At 36.7% G+C, this 12,729-nt stretch overlaps 1 protein-coding gene across 3 annotated transcripts in view; it reads left to right on the plus strand.

Annotated features, from left to right (window-relative positions):
* Nucleotides 1–6,315, plus strand: part of LOC123865014 (protein madd-4) — a 158,233-nt gene extending 151,918 nt beyond the window's left edge. For 2 of the 3 annotated variants that reach the window (XM_045905828.1, XM_045905829.1), the window contains 6 exons: nt 707–975; nt 1,186–1,294; nt 2,544–2,700; nt 3,253–3,398; nt 4,781–4,940; nt 5,753–6,314. In XM_045905828.1, coding sequence (XP_045761784.1) covers nt 707–975; nt 1,186–1,294; nt 2,544–2,700; nt 3,253–3,398; nt 4,781–4,940; nt 5,753–5,859 — 948 coding nt within the window. In that variant the 3' untranslated portion in view covers nt 5,860–6,314. Of the gene's footprint in view, nt 1–706; nt 976–1,185; nt 1,295–2,543; nt 2,701–3,252; nt 3,399–4,780; nt 4,941–5,752 lie in introns of all 3 variants that reach the window. The other variant, XM_045905827.1, reaches the window with a different exon arrangement.
* The last annotated feature ends 6,414 nt before the right edge of the window (nt 6,316–12,729 follow it).

The raw sequence follows: 12,729 nt of genomic DNA on the forward strand, positions 1-12,729 counted from the left end.
TAACAATGTCCGTAGTTGGTATCCTGCTTCGATATCATGGGTTATTCTCGAAATCTGTTTGCTCTTTCGGGTAAGTTTGTAAGAGATCCATCATTCACACGTTCACATACATTTCCTTTATTTTCACATACATTTTTACCTCTGGCACCATGCTGTCGACGATTTGTCATGCATAAACAGACAACGTAAGTTACTCTGGGCCGATCAACATTATGCGAAACATGTTGTCCAAATTATCGTGCTTCAAATGTTGCGTTGTGGATACGAGGCTTTAGTTTAGAGTTCATCCTCAACTTTGGTGACGTCTCTACTTTTGTATTAATCACGGAAAAAGAGGGATATTATATTCTGTAACTAATTTCCATGGTAGAACGATATGGTTTAAACAAATGGTTGGTGTAAATAATAATCATTAATCATCTAAATTTTCTTAATCCATTAATTAGTTTTTTCTATAACTTAGTGTTCAATAATATTTGTTGGGAGTAATTGTACATAATTTAAGAGGACTTTTACTGTCGAGTACATTAATTAATAGTGTTTATTACTTATTTTAAATCATAAATATAAATCGCTGTAACTATCATCATATATCATTTACATTATTTTTGTTTAAAAGTAGCGATAATAGATGGTCAAAAATTTTTCTTTAAGAATCTTGCCGTTTATTCAATATTTGAAGGACAGTTTTCATTGATATGTTCAGATGTTCTGGAATTTTCAGCGCATTGGAAATTCGAGAGGCCAAAGAATGGTCGATCCAGTGATCATGTACCAAAACTACGGAAGTCCGATCCAAGCTCAAGTTGTTAATCTAGAAGATAAACAAATAGTGTTTCCAGAAGATGATGATTCTGATATCATTATTGTTAATGAAGATTTTAATAGAAATACCATTGAAGAAGGAAGAATAGAAAGTCTTAAAGAAGGGATTGGTGATTTGGTTGAAACGACGACGGAAACATCAGAGAACAGGTGAAATACGATTTCATAAAATATCAAATAAAATGATTTCTACCCTTAAATTCTATTTTACAAATTATAATATTTTGTAAATAAAGAAATATGAATAATATAATAAAATATTAATTACGAATGTATAATAAATAATAGTTTAAATAAAAGACTTTGTATAAACTTTAGTTTCTAGGCATATTGTATTTGATTTTCCTTATTTATGTTCAGGATACCACCGTCTGATGTAAATGATTTCATGTGGATGACCACAGAATGGTCAACATGCAGCGCCCATTGTGGGCAATCTGGTCACCAAATTAGAGGCGCTGTTTGTCAAGTCAGTATTTCAATATAATCATTCTCTTAGATCCTTACATTACTTAATTTTTACAAGTATTTGCATTATATAAAATAAAAATAAAGAATAATATAAATAAAAAGAAAATGAATACCTAACATAAATAAAATTAAAGAAAGAAAGATTACTTAGAAAGAAACATAGATTTCAGTCATTGATAACTCTTCTCTCTCTCTCTCTGTCAAGTTTTACATGTTCAAGATATTCACACATTGTGTGTAGCCTTTAAAGTAAGTAAGCTCACCCGTCCGACACCGGGGTGCGTTTTTTTTTTTTAAAAAAAAGGAATATTAGCCATGTTAAATGACTAATATTCCCCTTTCCTCTCCAACTAAGCGTCAGGCTTGTGCTAGGAGTAGGTACGACAATAGTGCAACGGGCGGGGTTTGAACCGTCGACCTTTCGGTTTTCAGTCCACGCCTTTACCGGTTGAGCTATTGAGGCTCAATATAATGCTTCCATTTCCATAATATTATGAAAACCTATATTTATTTCAATGCTAAAAAGTCAGTCCTAAATTCGTCTCACGTGTGATTTATATTTTTAAAATTATTTGGTTCAAGTATAATATTTTCTGTTAATTGCACCAGGACCGAATTAAATAAATGTTTTTTTTTCGTTTTAATTCACTTCACTCGCGGTTCCAAATTGAGCCTACTTTTATAAACTTTAGAAAAATGTTCATGTTCGTTCCACATCTGCCTTCATTAAGCCTGTTATTCAGTGCTGATCCAGATTTGAATTTAATGAATAGAAATTTCCGACTCAAGAAACTTTGTGAAACTATTTGAAGCAAGCGCCCGGGCGAACTTTTCCAATATTACACGAATATGAAAATTTAATTATACGCCGTATTTAATTATTACTTTGGGTGAAATTTTTCAATATATCGCGTGTGCTTAACACGAACTAATTTTGTTCTACCGTACAAATATTTTCTGTGAAACGTATTGAATAAATACATTTTAAGTACACGATCCGCTGAAAAAGATAAATCACACAGCATCACACGATATGAACTGCCTGCCCTCCCACTGCTAAACATGCAGGAAAAGCTAGCCAAGCAAGCAAAGCGCACCACCACCGCCTTGTAAATTGCACTATACTTAGTATAGATTTGTCTTTTTCAGCGCAGTATAGCAAAATAAGCTTTTGGTTCCTTGTATATCATAGACTTCCGTACAGTAACGCCTGCTTTACAACATCTAGAATTTATTTTTGGGTGCAGCACAAAATATCAAACCAAACAACTATAGTGGAGACGGACGAGTGTGTATCAAGAGGACTCACAGCACCCACCGTGTTGCGCGACTGTGAAAGCAACAGTTGCGCTACTTGGAGGACTTCAGCTTGGTCCATGCCGCGGTGCTTACCCAGTGGTAATGGTGAGAATATTTATTTGACGATGCCCGCGACTCCATCTGCGTGGATTTAGGTTTTTTTTTAAATGCCGCGGGAACTCTTTGATTTTCCGGGATAAAAATTTGCTCAAGTCAATTTCCGGGGCATAAGCTTCGCTTGTACTCGGTTAAATAGACGGGCCTTTAAGAATCTTGTGGGAACATTTTGATTTCCGGGATAAATAGTAGCCTATGTCCAGGTCTTAAACTAGAGTTATGCAAAAATCACGTCGAGTCGTTGCTCCTAACCTTAAAACCTAAATCCATGCAGAAGAAGTCGCGGGCGTCAGCTAGTTTCTATATTAAAGCAGTGCGCAACTTTCGCCTCCCAAATATCAGGTATCGCAAGTCTACTTTAACTTTTTTTTTTGACGTGCAACGTCTTATAATTCGCTAGAGCCGGCTGCACGCACGAAAAAACATGACAAGCGAGAGCGCGGAACGAGCGACAAAGAAGCACAATCGGCTTTTGTTGTCACGTTCAATTATCGTCAGTAAACCGACTTTACAGACAACCAATTTTTTTTTTTTTTTCAGCCATAGTCCGCCGGCGCGTGGAGTGCGTGGCAGACAACGGGACCGTAGTGTCTGACGCGTCATGCGTGTACAGCAGACAGCCTGATAAGACCAAGAGGGAAGCACAGCCCTGCAAGCCAGTGTGGGCTGTTGGACCGTGGAGTAAGGTAGGTCGTCGTTGTCATCAACCGAACGACATCCACTACAGGGCATAGGTTACTTGAAGGGACTTTCACACGGCTTAAAACCAGCGGTTCCCTGCGACTCAACTGATGTCGTCTTTCCGCCTAGTGGGAGATTTGTTAACGCTGTGCTTTTGGTTTATTCACCATTTCAGCATTTTGAGACCCCAAAATTTATTGATTCTTCGAACTACATATGTCCCGCCCATTACTTACTGTTGCCAGCATTTTGAGACCCCAAAATTTATCGATTCTTCGAACTATATCCCGCCCATTACTAACTGTTGCGTCTTGGTGCTCTACAAGTTACAATTACATGTGAAAGTATTGCTGAGTACAAAGACAATTACTGGGATTCGGATTAGTAACCCTTTAAGCTTTTCTTGAGGGATGTATGGCCTAGTTGTGACAACGCATATCAATCGATTGTGTTTGTTAAACAACGTTGACCTAAGTCGGTAACGGGATGGGTTACCGACTTTGGAGGTCCAAATAATATTGCCTTTTCATTTCCTCCTTTAGCTCGTTTAGCTGTCAGTCCCAGTTATTATCACTAACATCTGATAATAATTACTGTAAATTAATGTAAGAGTCGAAATCTCGTTCCCTTAGTTGAGTTGTATGTGGAAGGATCTGGGAACCCACCGCATTATTATACCAAGAGAACTCCTACCATTATAGGATTAATGGAAAGTGGTGACGACCCTCAGAATTGAGGAATACGACTATAAAGAGAGAGAAAAGAAGCTTCGTTCGCAATCTAATAACAAAACCACCAGGTATCTGTTTCAAGTGTTGAAATCTAATTTTCTCCTGCATCAATAAGTTAGCACACTCTGAACTTGGTTTAACATTTTGAACCGATTTTGTAGAATGTAAACATTCATGCAACGGCGGAGCAGCTACGAATAAACACGAAAACTCAAATAACATACGGATTTGCTACGTCTATAGTGCTACGCGAGCTACGTGTAGAACTAGCTCCGAGTACTATGGTGTCATGTAAATGTTATAAAGCTTAGCAAGTTAGCAAGAAATAAAGTAATATTGTTTGACAACAATGCCAAAATAAAACGATTTATTAAATTACTTAAAAACTTTGAAATTAAAAACAAATCTATAAAAATACACATAATATAAAAAGTTGAATTATTTTATTCAAATTAACATTTAGAACACACAAACATTCAAACCGTCAAGTAAATTTTTCACTTACTCTATAATAAACAGATTGGAGTATTCCAAGTATATTTTTGTGTCCCCATATAAAAGCATTCTGGAATCCTTAGAACAATAGAACAACCTTCCTTTCTTTTTAGATCCTTAGAACAAGAGAAGGTTACAATAAAATGAGTGTGTCCCCGCAGTGCAAAGGCCCCTGCGGTCAGGGCAGGCAACACCGCGTGCTGCGATGCGTGTGGCGCGCAAGTCGTCGCGCGACGCGGCGCCGCGAGCGACCGGCCGCCGCGTGTGCGCACTCGCGCCCCAACGTCGTCAGAGAGTGTCGACAGTCCACTTGTATCAAAGGTAACAAACATAATCAGTATGTCCCCGCGATTAGGGCAGGCAACACTGCGTACTACGATACATGTGGGGCGCAAGTTGACGCGTGACGCGGCGCCGTGAGCGACCGGCCGCCGCGTGTGCGCACTCGCGCCCCAACGTCGTCAGAGAGTGTCGACAGTCCACTTGTATCAAAGGTAACAAACATAATCAGTATGTCCCCGCGATTAGGGCAGGCAACACTGCGTACTACGATACATGTGGGGCGCAAGTTGACGCGTGACGCGGCGCCGTGAGCGACCGGCCGCCGCGTGTGCGCACTCGCGCCCCAACGTCGTCAGAGAGTGTCGACAGTCCACTAGTATCAAAGGTAACAAACATAATCAGTATGTCCCTGCGATTAGGGCAGGAAACACTGCGTACTGCGATACATGTGGGGCGCAAGTTGACGCGTGACGCGGCGCCGTGAGCGACCGGCCGCCGCGTGTGCGCATTCGCGCCCTAACGTCGTCAGAGAATGTCGGCAGTCCACTTGTATCAAAGGTAAAATAATGAATGTGTTCCCACGGGGCAAAAGTCCCTGTGGTCAAGGCAGACAACACGGCGTACTGCGATACATGTGGGGCGCAAGTTGACGCGTGACGCGGCGCCGACATTTAACCAATTTTGAGGGGTACAAAGATAGCTTGTATCCTCAAAATGACATAGGGTACTTTTTATCTGAACGTTTTGTACTTTTCATCCGCAAGATTCGGTTAAATCCCGAAACTTACATGAACGAAGTCGCGGACTTCATCTTTATTAGTCAAATAAAATATTTAGAACTATTTCAACAGATGGAGTTTGCCGAGATACTTCGAGGTACTGTGAAAACGTTCGCGCGATGAACATGTGCGCACTCAGACGATACAAGGAACAGTGTTGCAAGACTTGCGAAGATTAAATCAATTAATTAATTAGTTAAATTAACTGGGACAATTAACTCAAGACGTTGAAAGGCTACAGGAGTGAATAAATTGACTGTATAGTTTTTGTTCGAACAGTGTTTTAATTGCTAACGATTTTTTTAATTCAGTAACTTCATCTTGCTATATGATGTTGAGCGTTATGCAAAATACTTGAATGGTGTTGCGAGTGTTTTATTTTTATTTTTGTAAACATTTCGTTGTTTTAATGAAGAAAGAACCAGTAAAGTGCGAATTGGTCGCGCATACAAAGGGTCGCGTAACATCGATGTAATTGTGTACTTTTTAATTTATTTAATTTGTATGCTGGCCATTTTGAGATTGGCTGCCTTGGTTTTTTATTATTTTTTATTCTATAGAAATACACACTCTGTGAAAATTTCAGCTCTCACTTATTACAGTTCATGAGATAGATACAGCCCGCTGACAGACAGACAGACGGACGGACAGCGGAGGCTTAGTATCTAATAGGGTCCCGCTGGCACCTTTCGGGTACGGAACCTTAAAGTTTTGACATTTCCGTGTAATGTACAATCAAATTAGTGCCATTTTTGAATCCAAATGTGTTATTTTTAATGTTATTCATTTCGCCATAGAAAAATAGGATAAATTTTTATAGCAAGGTAATATTGTGTGTTTTGGAAAATTTGACTGTGAAAAACGTGTGTGTGATACGAAATGGATTATCTGCTGTTATGAGCACGAAATAGTTTCTAGTCGTGATAGCACTATAAGTATAGTTATCAAGATCAGGGACAGTGTCACATCGAGTTTGATACCAATTATGCTGTATACATAACTTTAGTCTTAACAGGGCTCTCTCCGTCACTTGCTTCCCACTCGCTTCATACAATCGTAGTTCCAATTTCATTTGAATATTAAGCAACCAAAGTCCATGAAATTTTGCAGACATATTCTAGAAACTAATATCTGTGTCTGTGGTGTTTTAAAATTACAGGGGCTCAAAGATTTGTATGTAAATTTTTAAGACCGCGTAACTTTGAAACCGAATATTTTAACAGAAATCTGGAAAACCACAGGCATAGATATTAGTTTCTAGAATATGTCTGCAAAATTTCATGGACTTTGGTTGCTTAATATTTAAATGAAATTGGAACTACGTTTGTATGAAGCGAGTGACGGAGAGACCCCTCTTAAATAAAACAACATTTCTTGAACGCACGTACTCATCCGAGAACGCATATTTCATCCGAGAAGAACTAGACTAAAATAATATTTTAAATTGTAACAATATTTTTTATCGGTAGGTGCAGCATTGCCAGGTGGGTATGAAAAGTACAAAATCCGTAGTATTTTTTGGGCCCTGCTCATTTCTTACGAGTATATATTCGGTCTTTTATTCGTACCTTTTTCAAAGATTAGAACTGTTTTGTCTTTTGTGATATTTTTACACATTATACAAATCCACAGTTCAGAATTTAGCTATTGACTGTTTTTTTAAGTTTCCACGTTGTCAGTGCAGCGGCGCGTCGAATTATTTAAATCATTTCGTACCTTAACTGGCAACGCTGGTGCTCACAGACGAACGCCACTAATTGTCGACTTCTGTCGTCGGCGCACGTCGCCGTTGATGCATCGACGGTCGGTAGCTGTCGCGCATCGATGGCAGCGGCCGACAAAGTGGCCCTTGTCTGCAAGAGCACCTGTGATAACGTAAATAAAGATTGTGTACAACAAAATTGGTGTCACTTTAATGGAAATTCATTGATAGAATCGTTCGAAATGTTCTATGATTTTCATACAATATTAGTAAAATTTTGTGCTGATAATCTTTTGACAATCTCAAATCTTTCAGGAAACGTAGCCTCTAGCGCTTCTAGTAGATTAACGTATCTTTATTCAAATTATATTTTCGTCTTTCCATTTTTACTTAATTTTACTAATATCGAATGAAATATTCAAACCCAATCTTTACGAGCTCTTTCAAATTAAATGTAAATTATTAAAAATGATAGATTAAATTTTATTTACATAAGACAAAATATTTAGTGAAAAAAAGAATGTTTTGTACTATATTAATCATAGCATGTGTAAATAAAATCAATATTAATCATTATCGCTACGCTTAATTATTAAAACAGAATATTATAAGAGATTACGATTTGCACAAAAAAATCTTAGATATGCAATCAATGTATAGTAATGAAAATTAGTAAAATTTGCCAAATAAATGTATAAAAGTACACTCGCGAGAAAAAGCGTTTATGTGAAATTTAGTAAAAAAAAATATTCACTATTTATTGTGATGGGTCGATTTTCATTCCGAGCATTAAGTTAAATTTTTAAAATAATATTAGAAATAAATTAATTTGAAGTGTGATTGATAACGGCTCAAAAATCGACTCGCGGCTTTAGTTAGGTAGTTTAAATAGGGCATTATACTAAAACATGTAAATTAATTTACCATAAACAATCATTAAAAGTATACTGATATAATGACACTTCTAATTATATTGAAAGCAATATGATATCGCTTAAAATGTATATAAAATAGTCGTACCGTGTGTTTGTTACGCCCTGTTCATGGAATGGGAACTAGTAATGATTATGACCATTTAGTTAGAAATAAATATTATTGTTTATTAAAAAATCTTTGTAATCATTTGTGAAACTATTCAAGAAGAGGTGACACAGTATTAATATTATGAATAGATCGAAAGTTTGTTGTCAATTTTAGATGCATTATTACCCCTGTTTATATAATTAATATGTATATTATGATGAAGTGTAAATTCAATATCATTTATTTATAGTTCAATACTGATTAATTTATAATAGAGAAAAGGTTTAAAAAACAATTTGACTTCTTAAAGCTGAGCTAATTTTTGGCTTATAAGAGATGCTTATAGCAAAAGAAAGCTTTTCAAGTACACTAAAGACCGAGCTGTGGTGATCGTAGCTGTAATCAAAAAATCAATGAAATAAAGTAAAAACGTTATTAGGTATAGAGGTGCCTATGATATAATTTGTTACGATTATATCTCGGTCGTGGTATTTTGTAATGAATACTTCGCAAGGAACATAATGACAAAGTGCAGATCTGATTTGTGTAAGGAAACTTTCATATCGTTGTAAACTGCCACTAAAAGTTTAACACTTTCGTCGCTGATTGTACGCGCTGTAAACCTGTTCATAAAATCAAAGTGTACACGAATCTAAAATGTTGCATTGAAACACATTTATAGAGTACGGTCTACACTCGTTATTTTGCTTAGGCCAGGAACAGATTAAGCGGAATTCCGCAATGTATTAAAATGTTAGAAATACAAATAGATTTTTCATTCAAATTAAATTTTAAAAGTGAACGTACCACTGGTTATATGCTCTTTCTACGGTGAAGAATTAGCAAGAAACACGGCGGTTGCTTTTTCAAAAATTTAGTTCACAATATTATGCCCGGTATAAGTAATTGCATACTTTACTGGAGCGAGCAAAGAGTCAAATCCACACGCTTTTGTCATCCACATAATCTTCGATTTTTATGCTTTTTCCTGGAGTATATCTACTTTAAGTGGATTTAAAGCTTATTATAATGCAAATCTAAATTTTACTGTGGTAATTTTTATTATAAAAGATTACACGCATTCCCATAAACAAAATGTCGAACTTTCTCTAAGAAATTGCCATATATTATAGAAACAGGCGTTATTTTGCGAAAGTCCATGATATACAAGGAACCAAAAGCTTAATTTGCTATAATCCGCCAAACCAACGAAATCTGTATGGTACGCAGCACCACACAAATCCCAACACCACTCGACGCGCGTTTCGCCCCGACACCGGAGCATCCTCAGGAGATTGCTATATGATAAATTGCGGAAAAGACACCGTCCACGCGTATTTTCCGCGCAACTATTTACTGCTCGGTAAATGCGAAATTTGGACAACCTTACATACGCAGTATAACTGTCACTCCCTTACCACCGTTACGGAACTCAAGCAAAACTCCCTCTAAGATTTTTCGCATATTAATTATTAGAGCAAAATTCCGCATATCAAAACACAAAATTTACCGCTCTTGTTTATACACAAACAGGAAATAATAGTGTGTTGAACATAAAACTAACTTTTTCTCAGTTAAGAGGATTCATCAGCCCTGAATCAATTTTTCGCAATTTAGACCCCTTATAGTTTGTTAATCCTTGCATTTAGTTAAAGACTCTGTAAAAGTTCTGTGCGGACAACACTCCGAAAATCTACGTGCATTTGTCACTCCCGCGGAATTCCATTGGGTTTGTCCTTAAATTTCAATATGGCCGACGAAGTTAAGGCCCTGTGTCGAACAGTACTTAGTCGTGATCGTCATTTACCACAAGATCAAAGGCGTCGGACTACTGTATCTTTCTTTAAGCGGAGTTTACGTTACGAATTTAGTGGCACGAAATTAGTTTGACGACATTAATTACACGTGTAAACGTCTAATTCCGCAATGTACGCATATCGTGAAACTAATTTCGTGCCAATGTAAATTCCGCTTTATACTGTGCCCGAGGTCTTATAAGTTGTGATTATTGTGTTTCAATATAACATTCTAGAGTTAAATAATTAGTTATTTAAACAAACAATTTGTAATTTCCTTTTTAACTGCGATAAAATTAAGTCCGAAATTGTAAATTGTAACTAGAATTTTCAAATATAAAAATATATTATATGGGTAAGTTACTGAATTTCTTGTTTTATTCCATATTCCTGATTTTACGCATTTATTTTTATATCTATTAGCAGTTTGCACTGGACTATCTGAAAAGTGAAAGTGTGTTTGTTCCTTGGTTTGTCCGCAATCAAGCCGCATAAATGATAAAAGTTAAAAAAACATAGTGGCTAATTCTGTTGTACATAATCCTAAAATCAGCAGGTGCTATCCTTTTCTGCAGGGAGAATTATGAAAGGAATAGCAATACATTTAGACCTGTTAATTAAAACAAAATTGGCCATATTGATAGTCTAAGTTATACATAGAATGCTTAGTTAACACGCTCAATGCACTGTACAGAGATAATTGAATGCAAGCTTATCATAGTTAAGGAGATTGGAGGCACTGATAGCATTATAGTGGTAATGGATTTACCACTACCCATTTGTTTGTCTGTATTTTGATAAATAGGAGAAACCATCTAATAGCCTCTTAACAAAGAATAAGTAGGTATTTTGATAGAAGTAGGTACAGGAGTCGTTGAATACAAAATGACAATATAAACAAGTGTAAATTAAAAATTTATAACACCCCCGACAAGTGAAGGTTACAGTAACTAGAAAAAAGCTGATAACTTTCAAACGGCTGAACCGATTTTCTTGGATGATAGCTAAGAACACTCTCGATCAAGCCACTTTTCAAACAAAAAAAAACTAAATTAAAATCGGTTCATTCGTTTAGGAGCTACGATGCCACAGACAGATACACACGTCAAAATTATAACACCCCTCTTTTTGGGTCGGGGTTTAAAAATCAAAATCGCATGAATATCTGATAATAGTGTAGAAGGTTGCATATGCCTGCTAGTAATCCAAAGACCGAAACTTTAGCTACTCTCTGTGCAAAGGTGTATTGTGTAGCTGATACGATATACCTCTTTATAGCTCTAAACAAGCAGTTTCTATCTGACGTGTGCTGCAAGTTACAAAAGCAAGCGATTATTATGATATACCTCTGCAACTTAAGCTACCCTGTACTAAGGGTATTGTGTAGCTAATACGTTCCTTTTTATATGCTTCTATATGTGTAGTCAAAGGACGTAGTATTCTAAAACAAGGAGGTTCCATCCGACGTGTGGTACAAGATACAGAAGCAAGCGATCGTACAATATATCTCTGTAACGTAAGCTACCCTGTACAAAGGTTTATTGTGTAGATAATACGCTATACCTCTTTATACGCCTCGATATGTGTAGACAAAGGACGTTGTATTCTAAAACAAGCAGTTTCTATCTGACGTGTGGTACAAGTTACAAAAGCAAGCGATCTTACAATATATCTTTGTAACGTAAGCTACCCTGTACAGAGGTGTATTGTGTAGATAATACGCTATACCTCTTTATACGCCTCGATATGTGTAGACAAAGGACGTAGTATTCTAAAACAAGCAGTTTATATCTGACGTGTGGTACAAGTTACAGAAGCAAGCGATCTTACAATATATCTCTGTAACGTAAGCTACCCTGTACAAAGGTGTATTGTGTAGATAATACGCTATACCTCTTTATACGCCTCGATATGTGAAGACAAAGGACGTAGTATTCTAAAACAAGCAGTTTCTATCTGACGTGTGCTGCAAGTTACAGGATTAAGCGAGCATTACAATATGTTAATCTTAAGGTACCCTGTACAAAGGTGAGTTATGTAGTAGCTAAAACGCTATATCTCTTTATACGCTTCGATACAAAATGTAGACAAAGAAACACACATTTCTAAAATAAGCAGTATCCACCTGATCTGTGGTGCTAGTTAAAGGATTAAGAAATTACAAGTGTAAATTGAAAATTTATAACAATCGGTCTTGTAGCTTGAGCTGTGTCAGTCAGTCAGTCAGTCAGCTTTTCCTTATTATATATTTAGAAGTTATAATCAAAGTATAGCAATGGTTGTTAGCTGATTGAAAACAATGTGCCACCTAAAAGAATGTACTATTATTACTAGGAATGTATCATGACTAGGTAGGCACATCCTTTTATGCTTTATAAGTATGATAAACGCTTCACTACTTCGCTTGCACCACACATAACAGAACAATACGATGGCCTTTGCAGTCTGCAGATCTGTTCGTTGCAAGGGACTCGATGCACCGAAATCTAGATTCCCATCATCCAATTGTATGATTCATTGCCGTGGAA

The sequence above is a fragment of the Maniola jurtina genome, chromosome 5 (assembly GCF_905333055.1).
Source record: "Maniola jurtina chromosome 5, ilManJurt1.1, whole genome shotgun sequence".
NCBI classification, from domain to species: domain Eukaryota; kingdom Metazoa; phylum Arthropoda; class Insecta; order Lepidoptera; family Nymphalidae; genus Maniola; species Maniola jurtina.